The following is a 22,265-nucleotide window of genomic DNA, read 5'->3' on the forward strand; positions in this document are numbered from 1 at the left end:
ATATTTATTTTTTATGTTCATAAGGAAATTTCTATACAATTAAAAAAAAAATGCAAATATTAAATTTAATTCGTGTAGTGGCGCTACAGTGCTTCACTTTGACCAGTAATATGCATTACAATAAATTAATTAATCAATCAATCAATGAACGGCTTCAGTTGGTTGAATGAGACTCAAAGCGCTGTTGATTTTAATTAATAGAATGCGTAATATATTTTAAGCCTTTCTAGTCAATCAATCATTCGACCAGTTCACAGTGCGTTCTGTGTGTGTGTGTGTGGCTTGCCCCATCCGCTTGCTCGGCATTTAAACATATATTTAGTGCATGGCGGAGAGACAACAATGGCGACCACAAAAACCGCTAAAGTGCAATTAAAATGTCCGCAACCGTAACAATGCGAACCGCCGTAGCCTATTAACTTTCTTTGTTACGGCTCAGGGAACATTCAATGCGCAGCAAAGTGCTCTTTATCATCAGGCTCTGCGTTTGCCTCTCTCTGTGACTCACATTCTCTCTCTCTTTCACACACACTCTCTGGCTCTTTCGGTATCTCTCAATATCAGTTCAGCCCCAACCTCCGTCTGTTTCTTTGTATTGCTCTCTCTCTCTCTCTCTAGCACTCTCTTTCTTTCCCTCTATTTCATTAACTATCTGTCTTCCTGATTATTTATCCCTAATTCTCTCTATCTCTCTCTCGCTTGTATTCTTTCTCTCTCACTCAATATATCTCTGCTGCGTTCTTTAAACTCTTTTCTCTCTCTCTCTCTCTCTCTCTCTCTCTCTCTCTCTCTCTCTCTCTCTCTCTCTCTCTGTTACTTCTTCCTGTACCTCTAGCTCTCTCCCTTTCTTTCTCATTTCTCTGTCCAGTCTGCCTCTGTCTCACAGTTTTCTTCTAGGACTATCGCTCTTATTCTCTCTCTCTCTCGCTCTCCTGACTGTCTACCTTTATTCTTCCTCCCTCTCTCTCTCTCCCTCTCTCTCTCTCTCTCTCTCTCTCACTTCCTCCTCTCTCCATCTATTCTCTTTGTTTCTCCGTCTATTCTGTCTGTTTCCTTATCTGTATTTTATTTACTTGTATTCTCTCTCTCTCTATCTGTATTTTCTCTTTCTCTGTCTCACCGCTGCTCTATGCCATTCCTTGATATTTCTTGAAATTCATTCCATGTTCTGTTCACTCGAATATTTCTGACTTCCGTTGACCTCGCACTGACATAATATTTAAATTTGTCAGGCATGTTGAATTTGCTGGCATTTTGCTCTTGCAAGACTTTACCATATTCGGGCACGTTACGGGTCGTATGCGTAATACATATATTGTATTTTGTAGTGTCACAAAGCAAAGCAGTCTGTTTTGTCAATAAAGTCAACAAACAAAACAGTCCAACGGCCATGAGTCACGCACTTTCCGCTTTTCCGCTGCTGCTGCGGAATAGTAGAGGAGTGATTGCCTTTAGTAAATACCAATAGTCATTTATTATGATCATAACTAAATAGTTGGGCAAATAGTTGAGAGATCTACTGCAGGCATGCGAAGCAAGTCATCAAGAGAGTGAACGAACTAAAACTTCGAAGCCTTAACAGGGCTTTACTTTAGTCTCTGGGCAGAGTTTAGTTGTGAGAGCTGCAGCAGTACGTACATATATGGAGGAGTGTATTGCGCACTCTATTCCACAAATTGCAGTGAAGACAAATTGCACAGCTGATTGCACAATAAGTGCACACATGATTTTAGTAAAGTGCAGAGAAGAGGAGTCGGGGAGATGATGGGGCGCCAAAAATCAACAGGCCATAATGGATTAATTAATGGTGGCCGACTGTGGACACTTGGTCAATCTGCAATCTCCAATGCAGTGCATAGATAGTAGGTAGGCACTGTAATTAGCCCAAATTGTAATCATGGCCTAGCCGGGCCGTGCTTTAGTGCCTTAAATAAGCAACACGCTCATTACAAGCATAATAATTAAACTCCAGAGGGCAACAACATTCAAATATGCAGAGCTTTTGTATAAAATGTGCAGATATAAGGACACACACAGAGAGAGAGAGAGAGAGAGAGAGAGAGAGAGAGACAATCAGGCAGTCAGTCAGAAAGACAGACAGCCAGCCAGCCAGTCAGGGAGATGGAGCGAGATAGAGGGACAATCAGACAGTCATGCATTCATAGAGAAAAATCAGTGTAAAAAGTGGGCATTGTGTGCCAAGGCTGTGTGCAATGGATTTGTATGTTGTTTGCCTCTGGAGCTAAAGGAAAACAAGCACTGAACGTGCCGGGCCGCTCAGTGTGCTCAGTGTGCACAGTGCTCAGTGAAATGCGACAGCAGCTACCCACCTAGCGAGCCGGGTAAGCGCCAGGAAAATTCGACGCGTCGGCCAACCCCCAAAGAGTGTTGCGTGAAAATTAATGCGACATTTATTCATTATGGCAGCAAGCAGATGGGGCTGACTACATCCCACAGCCACCCACCCATGCCACCCACCCAGCACTTGACAGCTGGGCATTGGATGGGCGGCGTGCCCTGGCGACGATAACCTCAATGCAGCGACGCTTGACTGGCGCTGGGCCCCGTGTGCCGCGCGGGGGCAGTCAAAGGCTGTGAGTGAAGGACAAGTGAGCCTCGTGGCTGCCACAGAGCGTCGGGACATTAAAACCATGTGCGTGATTTTATTCACAGATTTCTCTGGCCAACCTTTATCGCTGGCGCTCCCCGTGGGTAGACCCAACAGCGCGCTGGCACCGTATGCCTTTGCTTAATTTAATTCCAGTCAAAGGAATTTAATTAGTCACATTGCATACGATTTTCATCATTTCTGCCGCCTGTCAACACACGGCACGTCCTCGACTGACCTCGACCAGAGTCTTACTTATGTACTACTAAATAAACACACCGCACCACACACACACAATATTCTCGGGTTAACCAACAAAAATAGTGCGACTTGTGGTATCTAAGAAAGGTTTTTGTATGTTTAAAGTCCAGCGAAATGGGTTATTTGCATTTCAACCAAAGTATCTTTCGCTTAATCAGTTTAAATATAGTGGCGAATATTATATAAACAGATATATATATACGTATAGAGAAATTTGGATTAACACACATGTATGATGTATATTGTTATTGGGGTATTTGTTGATATTAAGCCAAATCTAATGTTGTTTTCTCCAAGATTTAGTTGTTTATCGCATTCTTAGTTCTGTTAATCAATCAATGATTCATCAATTTCAAATTTTAATGAACAACAAATTGTTCGTTTGTCAACTGAAACCTTACATATACAATAGATAATATCTATCTACAGTCTAGAGCAAGGGAATCAGCTTCTTTTACGATTTACACAGAAATTCAAATTATCGAGTTTCATCAACAATTTTGCGTTAATATAGATATGAAAGCCAAAGGCCCCACTAGAAACTGCTTCGTTTTAAGTCTAATTTCTAAAAAACAACTCAACACATAACCATATGAACAAAGTCTCAATACAGCTCTAACATATAACTGGTCACTCATTTGAAGAAAGTTCACACCGCTAATGTGCCATAAATTCAAAACAAAGAACCGCACAAAATGTTATCGATTTGCCTCAATTTGGGGCAACTATTCAATTAGAGCTACCTATATGGGAGCTAAATTGAAGTTTATGGATTTGGCTAAAGGTCACATAAGTCACTTATGTTTGTTGACTCTATGCTTGTAAACACACACACGCACACCTAAGGAAATTTGTCAAACATTTTGCACAAAAACTAATAAATTTGCATTTGAGCACAATTTATATGCAGAGATTGGAGTTTGTTGACTTATTTCGCTTTGTTGTCTTTCTCTGCAGGTAATTGGCAAGAATTTTTAAACGGTATCTAAAATGACTTTCCCAATACACACACACACAGGCAGAGAGAGAGAGAGAGAGAGAGAGAGAGAGAGATAGACACATAATAGCAGAGATAAACTTGCAGTTTATTGAGTTAGCCAACATGCGCATCAGTCAGCTGAAACGTTGCGGAATTTTTGACATATTGCGGCGAGGCCTTTAGGTGTTTCACATGTGTCACATATGATAATATAATAACATATAATCAACACAGCTGTTGTGCTGGCAGTAGATAAAAGAAAAACAACATCAGTGATCCTAAAATGAAATGCTTAACTCAGGATAACTACATTTTAGCCAAGAGCTCTTGGAGCAGATACAGATACAGATACAGATACAGATACAGATACAGATACAGATACAGATACAGATACAGATACAGATACAGATACAGATACAGATACAGATACAGATACCGATACAGATACAGATACAGATACAGATACAGATACAGATACAGATACAGATACAGATACAGATACAGATACAGATACAGATACAGATACAGATACAGATACAGATACAGATACAGATACAGATACAGATACAGATACAGATACAGATACAGATACAGATACAGATACAGATACAGATACAGATACAGATACAGATACAGATACAGATACAGAATACAGATACAGATTACAGATACAGATACAGATACAGATACAGATACAGATACAGATACAGATACAGATACAGATACAGATACAGATACAGATACAGATACAGATACAGATACAGATACAGATACAGATACAGATACAGATACAGATACAGATACAGATACAGATACAGATACAGATACAGATACAGATACAGATACAGATACAGATACAGATACAGCATACAGATACAGTACAGATACAGATTAAAGATACAGATACGATACAGATACAGATACAGATACCAGATACAGAGACAGATAAGATACCGATTACAGATAATCCAGATGAGATCTATTGTATTATATTAAACACATACCGAATATATTTTTATGTCATCTTGAAGCTTGGGGTGAGTCTGAGTGTGTGTGTTTGTGTGTATAGATTGCCCAAATGGCAATTCAGTCAATGACAGCGCATAAAAGAAACACATACATGTATATTTATTTAAAAAAAAAAAGCACTTACACACACACATACACTGGGGCCAGCACAATGCTGGGCTGCTTGCTAAATTCTTAGCCATTCAACTATGAGTAAGCCCCCTTTATTCAGGTCAGCCATGCATATTCGACAAATACTTATATGCACACACACACACACACACACACACACACACACACACACACACACACACACACACACATATACCATGTATAATACACACATGCATTCATATTTCAATGGGTACAACGACTACGCTCGAAAGTGGAAGTCAATTGAAGCAGCTTACTTTTATTTACGTAAAACGCTTAAAGAAACCCATGTCTATCCTAACCCAAGCGGATATGTATGTACATATGTGTGCATGTACGTATGTGTAGTACATAATATATATTTGGAATGCATTGCGGTGTCACATCTCTGAGCACAGTGTGCAGCTGCATATCGAACACGGTGCAAATTGCCAACTTGTGATATGGTAACGCGCTAAAGGGTAACTTGGCTAAGCAGCTACGAAATTATCTGTGGTGAATTGGTTCTTATTCAAGTTATTAATCTTTGAGTGCAGAAGCATACAGTGGCTCACAGCAAAGCTCAATTAGCACAACAACAGAACAACTTTGAGTACTGATCAAATCTGAACTAAGAGAGATATCAACAAAATTTGAATGGAAGTTTTTGGTCAATTGTTTTAGCTTATCAGAAATTAATTAACTTATTTTTTAAATATTTTTCAAATATTTTTTAATAATTAAAAACTTAAAAAGAAAAGCAGTATATAGAAATTCCATCACTCTCCATTACTTCACTAACTCTAAATTTCCTATTAAATAGTAACAAACGTTAAGCGACAAACCTATTTCATATAAATTTGTATTAAAATTGAATTTCTTAATTACAGATTTTAATTTGCAAGCTGAGGCCAGCATACCGGAGGACATATTTGACCAACATGATGCCGACATTGGTGAAGATGCGGCTGCCCAGATGCAATATGCTGAGCCTGCGGATGACGAGGCTGACGAGTACGAGGCAGCGGATATTGTGAGTATAGATAGAGTGTGTATATACATAAGTGTGTGTGTGTGTGTGAATATAATGTGTGTTCAGCTGCTGCGTGGGTGCTGTAAGTCAGTAAGTATTTCAAATGAGGTCAGTTCCATTGCATTCGCACACATGACATACAAAAAAGTACAAAAAGAGATATTGTATGCAGTTAGATAGCATTGGAAAAAAGTATAGATAACAAAAAAAAACAAAAAAAAACGGTAACCATAGAAGAAGAAAAAGAGACAACGCATTGAAATGTCGCACAATGTGCTGGCTAAGTCCGATTACTCTTCTGAATGATTGCTTTAAATATGCAGTTTGTCTAGCCAAAGCGTTTGCCCAACCGGGTCAACTGGAAATCATCAATGCCATTGGCCAACTGCGGCAAGTCCAAAGCTGAATGCCCTTTTGCACATAGATTTAAGGTGATTTACTATGGGATATTCGAATGCTAATGTGTGAAAGAGAACCTGAAATGTGAGCCAACTCCATAGTTCGTGCGAATATTCCAAGCATTCAGTTTTATAACCTATAACCTAATTCTATTCTATTCTAACCTATCTATTCTTGGTTGGCAAGACGAACTGTTTTGATATAAACACGTCCGCCCGTCTTTCAATCGCTCCGTTTGTGTATCTAAGCCTATAAGAACTAGATAATTTTTGTAGATTTCAAACAAATCAATAGTCGTTAAAATAGTATCAATAATAAATATTTCAGATCTCTAGTTACATTGTACCCTTATTTTCCGTTTTCAATGGGTAAAGAAAAATTATAAAAATTTAATTCAGTTTTAGCTTTAGCACATATAAATTTATATAAATTTACCTTTAACTTATATCTTATGTTATTTAATTTATTTAATATCTTGATTGAATATTTAATTTCGTACAATATTTTATAGCACATGTAGATCATATGATGTAAGTTATATTGAAATCCTTTCAGTAATAGAAGAAAATGTCAGCCGTTACTTAGATTTGAATTTGAAGAAGTTTCGCATTTGTAAACGATTGTTTGAGCACTGAAATGGCGGTGTTGGTAGAGCTGACGAGCTATAAAGACTAGTGAGTGTGATGCTGATGCTATAAAAGGCATTTATAGTGTCTATCCCAAAGTCTAGATCATTTATTAGCGAGAGTGTCTCGTAGTCGGGGTGACCGCTCGCCCTTACTTGTTCTCACTGGTTTTGTTTTTCAGGAAATGCTTTTGGGTTTCTTCTGGGCCGTTTCTAATCTAATTTGACAATGCGATATTTACTGATTGCTGCAGCTCTGGACTCAATTGTTTTCTTCGTGTGCCTTAACTGCCAAGCTAACTAGATTGCAAAGTTGCCAAGTAGAAGAGTTGTCCGCAATGTTTTGGATAAATGTAATCTTCGAGTTGCGCTTGCATGGCTGCCACGTACTGCGCATCTAATCAGCGCTTTGCAGTCGCTTACAGCTGACAGACAAAGAGGGAGACAGAGAGAGAGAGAGAGTGAGAGATACAACAACTTTTGGAACAATCTGCGAGCTGCAGGAAAACTTGCCTTTTATTGTGGCACATGTGTCTAAGTTACTGAATAAGATGCTGCGCCTTTTAGATGGAACCACTTTGGCTTTATTGTTTTCAGCTGCAGTAACAGAAACGTTGCTTTGCATACATATATGTATATAGAGAGAAGGATATACATGTATATATGTATATATATTTGGTCATATGCATATACAGCTATGCAGCTAGCTGCATTTTTTGGGTGTGAGAATGGGAATTGCGAATGGCTTTTATTGTCTTTACGTACTCTTATTGTTCGCTTCTTGTTTCTTTGCAGATACTTGAATCTCAAAGGCCCACTTCAAGGAATTTCACTGTTTACCTAGCCAAAGATGGCAAGACAGTCAAGAAAAAATACCATAACAACAACAACAACAATAAAAACCACTACAGCTACAAATTGAAAAACAATAAGGAGAGCTTGCCGGCGAAGAGAGTTGCCAATGAAGAGGAAGCAGCTACAAAATCCACTTCCGGTGACGACAACGACAGTGCCAAGGACAACAACGGCAAGAGGAACGATGAAGTCGACAGCGACAACGAGCGGAATGGGAATGGGAATGGCTATGGCTATGGCTATGGGTATAGCAATGGCAATGGCTACGGGGATGAGGACACGGGCGAGGACAATGCAGAGGATGGGAAGCCGAACGCGAACTTTGACAGCAAAAGTTTTGCGTATAAAAAATTTAAGAACATGCACGAACAGCAAAATCAACAGAGCCAAAAGGAGCAACAGCAGCAGACGAAGCAGCAGCAGCAGCAGCAGCAGCAGGCAAATGCCAATGGACCGGCCCGCCAGCAGGAGCAGCAGGAGAGGCAATGGCAACGTGAGCAGCAGCAGCCGGCTGTGGAGCAGCTGTTTGATTCTATTGAAATATTAAATGAACGAAAATTTAATAAAGCGCCCGGCCAATCAACGTTGCTAGCCGCAGAGGAGGATGTCGCCGGCGAGGACATTATGGCAATCGGCGATATTGAGGACAATTTTGGTAATGATAAAGTATTGGCGGAAAACATTAAGTCCGCAATTGACAATGATGAATCAGCGGTGTCCAAGGAGATGATAATGTCGCCGGCAGAGACCAGCACCACAGCCACGCCCTCCACCAGCGCCAGCGCCAGCACCAGCACCACCCCAACCACCAGCAGCACCAGCACCACACCGGCGACAACAACAACAACAACAACAGCCCAGGCAGCACCCTCTGGCAGCTCCAGTCGGCACGATCTGCTGGCGCCCATTGGCCGCAAGCCGAAGCGACATGGCAATGGCCACAGCGCCATGTCCTGGCCCGGCAGCAGGAGCTACGAGAAGAAGAGTTACGGCATAGGCCGCATTCATGCCGCCGACTTTGAGCTAAACGCCGAGGATGTAGGCGAGCTGCACTACTACGACGGGGAGCAGCATTCGCGTGGCACTGAGGACGGTGCTGGTAAAGCGCCGGCCAATTACTTGAGCAGCTATTTGGGCCATATAATAAATGAAACCAAGCAACAGCAACATCAGCAGAAGAAAGAACAGCAGCAGCAGGAGCATCAGCAGGAGCAGGAGCCGCAGGGGGAGCAGAGGACGTCGCAACTGGAATTGGAGTCTACATTGCGTTATCATCCGGGTAAGTCATTTGGGCATTTTGTGAGTGGCAAAGCTTGTTCAAAGTCAAGCCAAAATAAATACGAAAGCCACAGAATGAGCTGATGGACTAGCAGATACCCTGCAAGAAAAATTAAGGCAAAAAATTATAAATTTTAAATTTGCAAATACAAAAATAGTTGAGACCTAGATAAAACTTTACTGTTACTGAGCTAGGTTCAATATATAAAGAAATTGAGCTCTTAAGAATGGGCGTGGCGTGGCTGATACTTATTCAAAAGAACATAAGCTAATTCCCATTCGAATCTCCTTTACAGATCCTCTGTCAGTCTGAGTTATATATGAATATTGCTACAGGGTATTTCATAGTCGGGCAGTGCCAAATAATAATGAAATATATACACATATAATAATATTATATACATATATATAGCTAAAAATGCACACTAAGCCACGGGCTAAACACACAAATGGGAATCGGGACACGGATCGGTAGAGTCAGTGGCGATAGAGGGGAATGCAGACTAAGCGTCAGTCCAAATGACAAGAGACACTGCATGCCACACACAATCAGATGGGAGAGACTTGAGCGCTGTGAAGAAGCTGCACAGTGGGCAATAAACGAAGAGCGCGTGCATATAAATTGTGACTCGATCTATTTTGATTTTACTTTCAATTTTAGTCTATTGACAGTTCAGGTAGAGTTCATGTTGTAATCAATTTAATTCTTAGTTTTACTTTCACACAATTGTTTTAAATTGTAAGTAAACCAGGAATTTAACTGATTTATTCGACGATTGTGTTCCATCAGTAGCCGATTAGATGTGAACACTCAAATGAATTTCGTAATTTCTGTGGTGTTTCCGACACTGTTTGAAAACTGTGGCTGGGCATCCAGTGCTCACATGCTTTGAATTGGTTTCCCTTTATGGTTTCTGCTCTCTAATACCCTCATTGAATGAGGAACTTCAGGTTATAACCGATTGGGAGTTAGGTATGTAACAACCAAACCGAAAGAGGTGTAGCCGATTCCACATTAGAATGCCTGCTAATATATCTAAAAGACTTTGGTATCAGAATTGCATATAAACTATCCTAGTATATATAGAATTATATTTTTTCCACACGAATCTATGAATATGTTTACCTCCCTAAAATCAGGGATATGCAAAAGTTACTCAGAAATACATTTTCCATGGAACGTCGATACCTCGACTCATATACAAATCGAAGTTCGAGCAATGAGGGCATCGTCTAGTCGTTCACTCCCGACTGGACTTACTTTGATTTGCTCATCTGGACGGGACTGCAGTGCACTAAGCTGGCGCTTGTGCTTTAGCTGTCGACCGTAAATTGAAAATATGTTAGGCAAACCCCAATTGAATGCAGCTAAACCCCCTAGAGGATTGAGACGTTGCACACCAAAATTTCCGACCGCATTTGCCAAACGAAAAGTCTCTTTAATATGGGTGCAAATGTGAATGCTCGAATGTGCGTTTGTATGTGTGTGTGTGTGTGTGTGAGTGTGTTCGGATGTTGCCTTAATTAGTTTATGTGCCTTGCCGAACTTATGCAAATTCAGCCAGAAATCAAACGGACTAAACTTTGCCGTCCGACGAAGCAAGCATCCAAGCACCCCAGGGCTGCCACTTTATTACAACAGTTTTATTTTGCGAGCTTTCGTTTTGATACTGGGAACCTACTGGGAGCTGAGCATAGCGGGAGTATTGTTTTTATTAGAGTCCCGGACTATATGAGGTGGAGGCCAGGTGGCCATGACTCTTTTGTAAGAAATTATAGCCGAATAGTCTTGACTCTCTCTGTCCATTCGTTTGAATGCATCAATCTCGATATCAATTGAAATCTTAATAGAGATTACAAATATTCCATAGATTTAGCTAAGAGTTTAGCCTAAAGCTTTACTCAAACCTTTGCATGCTCTTTCCCATTTCTCACAAAATTTCCTTGAGCAAACTTCTTTTCTTCGATATCTTCTAGTTCAACAGCTCCATTCTAATTTTATTGAAATCTATATCAAAAATCTAAGGTTCTCTAGAGTTGATTTCTGCTTTTTGTTCCACCAAGCCAGGATATCTTCGAGTCAAGCAGCCCCAGCTCACTTATTTTCTTCTCTTTTTTTTTCTTTTTACCTGCCTGAAGCAATAAAGCCAACAAAACGGCAAATATTGTATAGCTCTGCATCGAGCCGTTGCTCAATGTAGAGCATGTCTCGAGGGTTTCCCCTCCACATACATATATCCCGCGCTGACCCGCAAACTAAACAACAACAAAAAAGAGAGGAAAGTAAAATAAAAATGAACTTCGCACTGCATTCATTGTAGTGGAGGAGTCGCCCCTGATACGTGCCTAGACTGCCAGAGGTCCTGTGCCTGGCCGCATCTTAAGCCAGTCTCCAGTCGTTCCGTTAGATGTGTGCTTGGCCGGCGCCTCTGCCTCTGAGGGCCGTTCGATTTTTCATGATATATTCAATTTCGGGTTAACTGGAGACTTGAGACATACAAAATTTCATAAACTTTGTTCAAACTTTCGAATCGCCCAAAGTAAAATAATTTAAATAGATGCTTAGATAATAAAAAGATGAATAATAAGTAGCAACAGCCATCATGATGCTGATATTGGTGATTAACCTTACTCTACATGATTATACTAAGTCATTCCCTACGCCTAAATTCGTTAAATTTTTTTGAGTATTTGGCTCTCTATAGACTATAGAAATTTTTTATCTAGTCTTAGTCGATATATGCATGTTTATTTTTATTTATTTAAATAATATAATTCATATATTTAACAAAAAAACTATAAAAAAAAAAATATATATATATTCAAATAATTACAATAAAAGGAATAACATTTAAATATTTTTAAATTATTTTATTGTAATTATTTAAAATTTAAAAAAATTAAAATTGAGCCTAATTACATTTTAGAAATATATATTTTTTCTTACCTTCAATTATTTTTTTTTTTTTAATTTGTATTATATTTTGTATTTATTATTTTTTACAACTATATATTTTTGAAGTATATTTAAAAAAATATATGTACATATATATTTCTTAACTATTAGTTTCATTGTAAAATTTATCATTTATATATTTTCAAATTATATTCAATATAATTTAAACCAAAATAATAAAATATATACTTGGTTTTTATTAAAAACCTCGTATTAAAATTAAAAAAAAAAAAAAAAATTGCTAAAAAATAAAAATATACAATTTTATTTTATATTGATTTCAAATAAATAAAAAAAAGTTTTTTTTGTGTAATATAGACATTTTCTTATCATTTTATTTAAATAATACCGAGATTAACGAAAAAATATATATTTTTATAATAGACCTTTTTTTTGATAGTAACAAATTTTTGTTTTTAATTAAAATTGTTTTGTTTTCATTCCGATTGCTTTACTAAATATTCATATAAATATTATTCAACTGAATTTCTCCCGAACTTTCGTTACCCGCCTCGCTGTGTGATGCTTGCTTGGGTTTTGCGGCGGCGAGGCTGCTGCCTCACTTTTATGCACAATCAAATGAAATGAATTGTGGTCTTATGGGCAACGGATTTTGTGGTCTTAGATGAGCGTCACAAAAACAACAATAACGGCAATAGTAACAGCAGCAGCAGCAACAGCAACAACAACAACAGCAGGCATCTGCAAATACGGCGATTTGTTGTCCCCGGGACTAATAGAAATCTATTACTTCCGAGCGAGCGCATCGTGCCGAGACTCTCAATTCCAGCATTCAGTCCATGCCTAATATGACTCTCAATCTCTATTGCAGATGCTACGACAGCGTCGCCGTCGGCCTTTGAGCGCTTCAAGGCGCTGCGGCGCAGCAGTCGCCGGAACGGTCACAAGAGCCACAAGAAGCGCTACAAGGACTATCTGAAGCACAGCAGCGCGCTGTCGGCCAAGCAGCGCAAGGATCGGGAGCAGCACGCGCAGAAGTGGCAGCAGCAACGGCAGCTGGCTGAAAAGCAGGAGCGAGAGCAGGAAAAGGAAAGCGAACGGGAACAGCAGAAGCAGCAGCAGCGGGAGCAGCAGCAGGAGCAGGAGAAGCAGCGCGAACGAACTGAACAGGAGGCACACGCCCATGCATCGCCAATCTTTGCTCTGGGCGTGCGGCCGCAGCGCAACACACCGAAACCGTTTTATGAGGGCCAAGTGAACTACTACGACCATCAGGAGGAGCAGCCGCTGCAGCCCCTGGGCACACATCACACCGAAATGGAGCGTCTGATTGCCAGCGATAATGACAATTGGTATCGCCGCATCAGTCCAGTGCTGCGCAACGGCATCAAAAGCACTGAGATGCATAAGCAGCACCATCAGCAGCAGCAGCAGCATCAGGCCAACCATCATCATCATCTGAAGCATCATTATCATCAGCACCATCATCATAAGCATGCACGCCAACGTTTACCGAATCCGTATCAGCGCAAGGCCCCGGCTCAGCTAGCGACGGCGCCGACAACGCCGCAGCCGCCGCTGCCGCCGCCAAAGCCGCAGTTGGGCCACCAGATCACCGAGCTGGAGCAACTGGAGCGCTACTATGCCAAGTGGCCGCATCTAGCGCGCGTTCAGTTCCAGGTGTACGACGAGCACTACCGCGAGGCTCACCCGGAGCTCTATGGGGACTACGATGCGGACGACGATTACGAGACGGCTGCCGAGCTGGAGGAGGCGCAGCAGGATCATGGCGCGGAGGCCAATCTGCCGCCGTACATCAAGAAGTACAACCGACGCAACAAGCAGCTGCTGAACCTGCTCGAGGGCACGCTGCCGCCACCGACGGCCACACCGTTCCCGGGCATCTGGAGCGGCTCACAGCTGCAGCCGGGCCCGCATGAGTCGGCGCCCATACGAGTGGACGACGAGTACGTGAAGCAGAAGCGACGTCGCTATCAGCAGCGCTACGAGGACATCTTTGCCCAGCAGCACAGCAGCGGCAGCTCCACCACAACTCCAGCCACGCTGTCCAGCAGCCCGGCGTCGCAGCTTAACCAGCTGCCCGAGGAGGACAAGCAATTGGATGAGCATCAGCTGTCGGCTGCCGTTGATTTCTGGCAGAGGGAAATCGAAACAAAGGCCGGGCCCAAGTCGCCGTCGCCGCACACGTCCACCTCGAAGCCGGCCCTGTACAAGCTACCACTGTACCCGGCCATCGCGGGCAGCTTCCTGGGCACGCCGCGCAGTCGCAGCGCCCAGTTCGTGGCGAATGTGTCGGGCCGCGGGCAAGGCAGCTGGCATCCTGCTCCTGCAGCAGCTCCGGTCGGTGCTAACAGCCACGTGGATGCCCATAATGCGACAGCTTCACCGTTTTCGCCACTCAACTCGTTTGTCTATCATCGCGTGGTCGATGGCATTGGGGCCGCCTCCTCCTCCTCGCTCTCCTCGTCCTCGCTCAGCCGCAAGCAGCGTCTGCCCTTTGTGGCCATCACGGATCGGCGGCTGGAGAGCGTCGGCGCGCACAAGTTGAACGGGGAGCAGCACAAGGAGCTCGAGCAGAATCACTTTCCAATGCCTTAAGCCGCTCCAGCAACACGATTACGATTAAGAAGAAGAAGGAGAAGACGATAAGCAAAAAACAAAGAAGAAATACAGATGATGGACAACTAGTTCGACCCCAAGCGAAGCGCATAGAATTGGAATCGAATTCAATTAAGTTCTTGTACAAGCATATCAAATTTAAGAGTGGACGAGGAGGAAGGGAATCGGGTAGAATGGATTTAAAAAGATGATATCTAGAATTAAGGACGGAATGAAGAGAGAAGACAAAGAAGAAAACAGAAGCAATTCAGACCGATGAATGCGACAGAACGGCAGCAGTGTATAAAGATATCGGTAATCGGGCGCAATTAATCGATAACAATCGAATTCGCACGTATTTCAACGTTACGTTTCGACGTGGTTCCAAACGGTTATCCATTGCTTACCAAACCTAAGCCTAGACATCAATTTGAGTAGTTGCTTTCGAACCAAAGTCTTAAGTTTCGAGCTATGAGAAAAGAGCACTAGCTGTAATTGGTTGTCTTTTTTTTTGTTAATTTTAATTTGTATTTTTTTTATAAGTACTCTTGCATATTAAACATAAACGGCAAACGTTATAGGCAATTAAAAAATAAATAAAATAAAATAATAATAATAATAATAATATAAAAAAAAAATATTGAAAAAAAAAATGGATATATAAGCTAAGATTTTTTTTTGTGTATGATAGTAACTGACACAAACTACCAGAAGAATCTCCACAGTAGAGACGCAATTACCCCACACACACACATACACACACACAGTGAAATAACTGTAGTCATAATATATATAAACTTAAAGAGCCTGAATGTATGCAACACAATTTATTCGTTTGACAAAATAAATTGAGAAAAAAATGAGCGAAAACATATACATGTAATACTCATAATGCCCGACACTAATCTGATTTTGTAATTTGGCTTTGATTGTAGCGTGAATAAAATTGCTTTTTTATCCAGCAACTAAAACTTGTTTCAACAGTTCGAACATTTTTCAGTGCACGCAGCATCAAATAGGTTTCAAAATTAATTCAAAAGCAAAGAAACATCAAAAGAAAAAAAAAATTTCAAAAAATAAAAAAATAAAATATACTAAAAAAAAAAAAAAAACAATTTAAGAAAGGCATATATTTAATCACTAATGTTGTATTGAATGTACATAGTATATGTATTGTAGAATCACAAAAAAAAAGGTAAAAAAAAAGAAGCAGCAAACAAGTAAAGGCTACTTATTTAATAAACCATTCAAAATGTAAAATCTATTTAGTTGGCTTCAACACACAACACAAATAAAAACAAAACCGATATGCAAATTAAAATAAAAACTAATTAAATCAATAAAAATAGACACAAATGTTATATATATGGGTATAAGGCTTTAAGGTAGGCTGGATCACGAACGACACGACTTGTACTTTAGTTTCAATAAACAAAGTTCAGTTCTGGATGCGGTAAGTTTTTAGTTGAATGAGAAAAGACATATGAATATAAAATATATACATTTTTCTGATTGAATTTTAACTTCTTAATGATTAGTGTCTGATGTATAAAAGTTTATCAATCAGACTAGATCATACCTTAAACATATTTTGAATTGTTAACCGCTTTAACCGTTAACCCTCTTATATTGCACACCCTGCTAGCAAAGTCATACAAAAAATATCATACTCACTCGCTCTAGCTCAAAGCAAAAGACTTTGATTCCATTTCGTTTTGCTTTTCTGTTGAGCTCCTCGAGTGGAACTATGCGTATGACGCTCTTGTAACAAACATCGTTGAGAATACGATTGGCGCACGCACAACGAGACACAGTAACTTCTGAGCTAATGAGTGAGCAAATAACTGAAAAAGTCAATGCGATTGGTCTTCACACTCACATATACATGCGCACATTTAATTTGCGTGCGCTGTTAGTGTGCTTAGCGAGCACAGCTTTAGCATGCATACCAATACATACACAAAGAGTCATTTCACTTCATTTCATTCAAGTAAACGATTGGGTCAAACAGCGAGAGCGAAACAACAACAAAAACGGTAATTAACCGATCGCGAAGAAAGTCGCGAATGATCGGTTGCAATCGGCTGCTCTCTGAATTTTTTTGCAGAGTTGAAGTGAATGCAGACAATGAGAAGCGGTTAACAGTGATTTGCGAGCTATGTTATCTATTCATTTTAACAGTTTAACATATGCAACACTTTTACATTTGACTTGGTTAACTAACAGACCATGAGAAGCGGTTAACAGTGATTTGCGAGCTATGTAATCTATTTTTTTTTTTTAAGTTTAACATATGCAGAACTTTATTGATTGACTTGGTTAACTTCTTTCGCTGTAAATATACTCTCAGAAAATATAATTTAAATTGGAGAAAAAATATAAATTCTGCATAATTGAAAACAAATATGATTTTACACTTAATATTTAAACAATACCTGCAATATATATAGAACAAATATTAATGTTGAATATACATTAATTGGAGTGCATTTAAAAAATCGATTGAATAAATATTCAGAATGTAATAAACATTAGTGTATACGTATGCTAGAAATTATAATTTGCAATATATCAATTTGGTTTATTCGAACCGCAAATGAACACAAACACTACAAATATTTTACAATCATAGGCAGGCCTGTTTGTGACTGTGTTTTTGGTCTAAAATGCCTTAATATAATCTAATTTAATGCCAATAGTTGCAGGTTGGCAAATTTGAGGTTTTCTTGAAATATGCTTTGCCAAAATTTAAGTACAGCTGAAAAGTTGCAATCTGGCCTTAAAGCAGTAAGCCAGATATTCAATAAATTTATGGAAATTAAATTTATGTAGCACCAAGTATTTAAATTCAACTAAGGCGTTATTATACAATATGTGCATGTAACCAACAACAATGCAGCAAAAAGAGAGAACGAACTAACAACAACAATCACAACTAACAAACTTTTAAAGAGCAGCAACGATACCAACACACACACACACGCACACATAACTACTTATGTGGTAACATTTTAATGGAATGAAATTCAATAAAGCAAAACTTATTATTTACGCACAACTTTTTGAAGTTTCTCTTGCGATGGAGATAAAAAAAGAAGAAGAAGAAGAAGAAGAGCATTGATGGCATGATACTCGTTCCCAATATAGACATGCTCAAGGGACGAATAATATATATGTATGTACGTATGAATAAATTTATATGAATGTATATACATATACATACAGACGAGCATGTATATGTTGTATGCGGAATATACATATGTGTATGTATTTGTAAAGTGCATTGCCTAATAACGCAGCGTCATATTACTAGAGTTGTTTGCGAGCTAACACTCAAGTTGGTAAGTATACTATGTATATTCCTTAGTATACTCAAATTGGCACTTCAACAGAGTGAGACAGAAAGAGACGGCATGTGAGCCTCTTGTGTTTTAGCCAAAGAGCCAAATAGAAGTCGTTGCTAAGAAGTAACACCGGGGACTCGTTCTAGAGCGTGGCTGTATGGATCGATGAACATGAAAAGAGGTTATCCTGCACAAGCTCCGATATACATATATGTACATAAGTACATGTATGTTCTAGGATCTTAGTAGATATACATACATCTAACATTTTAGGAGATAAACCTTTATGTATTATGTTATATATTTTTTCAGTTTTGTCACCATCAACCCACATCTATATAATACTTGGTTAATCTCTTGGTTTGCCTGCTTAATAAGGGGTTTCATATGACCCAAGCCTACCTCAGCTCACATTCGCAGTGCATCAAGCCAATATACTCTTCTGCCTACGTGAAAGAGCATATGACAAATGATGATAATGACAAAGATGATAATGATAATAAGTAAGATTGAATGGCTGGAGGTATTTTTTGGGGATTGCTGCAGTTGTTTTTATGTAATATATAATCTCTATCCATACTGGAATATGATCATGAATTGCGAAACGTTTTTAATTCCCATTAAGCAATGAGAAGCTTAAATTACAGCGGCTTATGCTGAGGCTTATGAACTGGGACTTTATCTCTGTGTACCTGACTCAGAGAGTGATTCTACCTCTAGTATATGATATACATATATGCCGGAGCTCGAATCCGAGTGATTCGTTGAGCGAGATTATTGAGCGGATTGTTGAACCGAGAATTCGATTCTCATATAATATATCATATATATATCATATCAATTGACATCGTCTGGAACGAAGTGTCATTGTATTAGTTCGGGGATGTTCGTAAATTCCTCAATACTCTCCCTTAGTTCACAATTAAAGTCGTCAAGTCACTCCAGATTTGACGCTAACTAGATCTATTATAAATATTGAAAAATATAATTAATATTTTTAAGAGAAATAATTTTAAAAAATTCTTTAATTCATTTAACGCGTAAATCACATAATATTCCAGACATACAGTCACAAGTAGTACATTTACCCCAGCCAAAGGTTTTGCCATCAGTTAAGAAACGAAGCCTTCACTCGATTTGCACTTGCATTAAATATTAAGCTCCATAATGTGCACATCAATGGCAAACAAATGGCTCTGAGAACTTGCAAGCTGGCAGCCAGGTCTGATTCAGATTCCGATTCCGATTCCGATGTCGATTCTTATTCGGATTCTGGTTGGAATTCGGTTTGGGTTGGGTTGGGTTGGGCTGGGCAATTCCATTGGCAATGCCAATGTCATTTGCATGATGCTCGAGTGGCTGTGTGCGTTCTCGCATTCGCATTCGCATTCACTTAAACGCTTATAAGTGATGCCGATGCCAATGTCGATGCTGGTCCCGGTGCCGTTGACGGTGCCAATGGCATCGTTTGCAGCACCGAACTGCGCTGCAAATGACGCACAAACGGTAGACAAAGTGCCGCCAAATGCCCCGTAGCGCCCCGTAGCAAATTGATGTACTCCACTCAGCTTCAAATGCGTGTAACAATATCTTCACGATGATGGAAGCTGCCTTCAATGCTGCCTTCAATGCTGCACTACTTTTCAATTACAGTTTCTTCTCGCTGCGCCTCCTGCCGCTGCCGCTGCCGCTGCCACTGCCGCCAGAGGGGCGTGAAAATCTGTCACTGGATTTGCATAAAGTGCTGCAACGCTCGCTTTTGCATGCTACGCTGCCATTTGCCAAATAATTTCAATTCAATTTACAACCAACTTAAAAAGAATGCCACCAAACCCGTGTGGCGTCAGCTCAAGAAATGCCAGATACAAATGTACTCAACTGCTCTATACTCTGCTGTTTGAGCACTGACTATGCCATCTCCTGTGGGGAGTGGGGAGTGAGAAATTCGATCGAGTGCAGGACGGCGCCATGGGAGACGATGGCAATTGATTTGAGTTATGGCATAAGAATCTTTAATAAAAGGCATCGCTCTCTGAGGCGACAATCAGCTCCATCATCGGACTCGACGATTCGCTCTGAGTACGCCCAGGTGCAATGCTGCTCAGGCACTCAGAGGTAAGGCATAAACGGTTGCAGCTCATATAGTGGGAGTTCTATAGAATTCAAGGGAGCTATCGACGAGTTAAACTTAAGTATATACACGATATTAAAGTAATTCATATATAAAGTATGTACAGCTGTGCAAAATAAATTAGCAGCACTTGCGAATGCAAAGTCTGAGAAATTCTCCTCGGTATATGTATTTATCAATGTTTTGATTTAGATATTTTTATTTTTTTTTTTTTTATATATAAGCAGCAGACAATCTATTATTGCAACAAATAATAATTACCACAATAATATTCAACGTATTTTATATATTTAAAAAATTCTCAAAAAATTATTATTATTTTTTAGCTATATGTATAGTTCACATTAATATAAATATAATATATTATATTATGGCTTGGAATTATTTATATATTCTTAAGTTGAGTCATAAATACTTAAACTGTAATTTCAGGTATTTTATTTTGTATTCGTTTGAGAGAGATCGTTTAAGGACCTGTTAAGGAGCTGTTCCTATCGAGGCACTCAGCATTTGGCATTTTTGCACTCCAAATGATATCGAGTCAAGTTGTTGGCAATTTTTTTTACTGTTGAATACAATATGAAGGGAATTTCATGTATATTAATTATAATGCAATATAAAATGTAAATATTTATGTATGTATGTAGACAAAACGAATATTAATGTTACTCACTGTTTAGTAATATTAATATTATTTTTTTTTCCAACTTTAAACGCCTAAAAAAAAATAAAATAATAATTGAAATTAAAAAATTTAAATGCTTAATTTGTAGATTGAAAAATCGGCTTTCCTATGAGGAAAATATTTATATAGTATATAGTAACATAATTATCAAAAATTATATATTATACATATATATTATAAATAAGCCAAAAAATCTCAAATTTGTAGTTACTTTAATAAAAATCAAATAAAATTTTGCAGGAACTCCAATTAGCTACAAATGAGAAATTTAACTTTTTTTTTTTTAAGAAAAAGCAACTTTTTACAAACATTATTTTATCACCATATATAAGACAAGACTTGAATCCTTAGCTGCAATTTACCATGGGCCAAAAAGAATAATTTAGCAAAAACAAATATTCCAATTGGATTGTATATATTTTCTGTTTTTACTGTAATTAAGAATAAAAAAAAATTAAAAAATAAAACAAATTTATATATAATTTTAATAAATTTACTCATAAATTTATATAACACAAGATATTTTTTCATTTTGCAAATTACAAAAACTGTTTTGTGTATTTGTGGATTTTTTTTTTGTGTATTTATCTTTCCGATAATCGAACAGAATAAATTTGCTTATAAAAAAAAAAGAAAATAAATAATAATAATTTTGCAATGAATATTAACGCTTAAGATTATTAAATCTGAGATTTAAAACCAGATAGTAATAGTAGCAGATGCCAAAACTTTTCAATTGCATCTCACAACAAATGAAGAGAAAATTTGTCTGAGCTATAGAATTATGTGAAATAAATGTAACTAATAGAATAATATATGAAGCTGACAAAGCAATTACTGCTGACTGTCTGGCTTTGCACTCGCTCGATCTCCCCGCCAACCATGCAAACCCCATTGGCTAGCTAATATGGCCAACTGCACAGATAGAGCAGCCTCAAGTGCAGCATCAGCGCTGCAAATTTAAATAGGCACGTAGTACGGGGCAAACGCCAAATGGAGACATTGCCAGACGACAACGACAACACGCACACACACATACAGAAAGAGAGGAAGAGAGAGAGAGAGAGACCATCAGACACTCAGACACTCCACACGCAAACTTGTGCGATGCAGACACCTCGGCAATGCCAACGCCTCTGCTCATCGGGCTGGGGCGCAGGGCGCAGGGCGTGGGGCGTGGCGCGTTGCATTACCGTCACAGTCAGCACAGGGCACACATGTCTTTGCCAACATTTTCCGTTGCTGCTCAAGAAAAATCGCTGGCGGCGCACACTCAGCAGCCATCAACGGCAGCCCCTTGCCGCCCTGCCCCTTGCCACCGTGTGCTGCCTTCAGTCGGGTGCCAAGTGCAGTTGCTTACACACACACACACACACACACACAGACGCACA

General features: G+C 39.3%; 1 protein-coding gene across 1 annotated transcript in view; it reads left to right on the forward strand.

Moving 5' to 3' along the window:
• Positions 1–15,923, forward strand: part of LOC108658780 (uncharacterized) — a 55,020-nt gene extending 39,097 nt beyond the window's left edge. The window contains exons 2-4 of the mRNA XM_089263628.1: positions 5,879–6,021; positions 7,841–9,179; positions 12,967–15,923. Of these exons, the coding sequence (XP_089119754.1) occupies positions 5,879–6,021; positions 7,841–9,179; positions 12,967–14,714 (3,230 nt within the window). The 3' untranslated portion in view covers positions 14,715–15,923. The remainder of the gene's footprint in view (positions 1–5,878; positions 6,022–7,840; positions 9,180–12,966) is intronic.
• The last annotated feature ends 6,342 nt before the right edge of the window (positions 15,924–22,265 follow it).

The sequence above is a fragment of the Drosophila navojoa genome, chromosome X (assembly GCF_054131105.1).
Source record: "Drosophila navojoa isolate 15081-1374.11 chromosome X, UAZ_NAV_1.0, whole genome shotgun sequence".
Classification (NCBI taxonomy): Eukaryota; Metazoa; Arthropoda; class Insecta; order Diptera; family Drosophilidae; genus Drosophila; species Drosophila navojoa.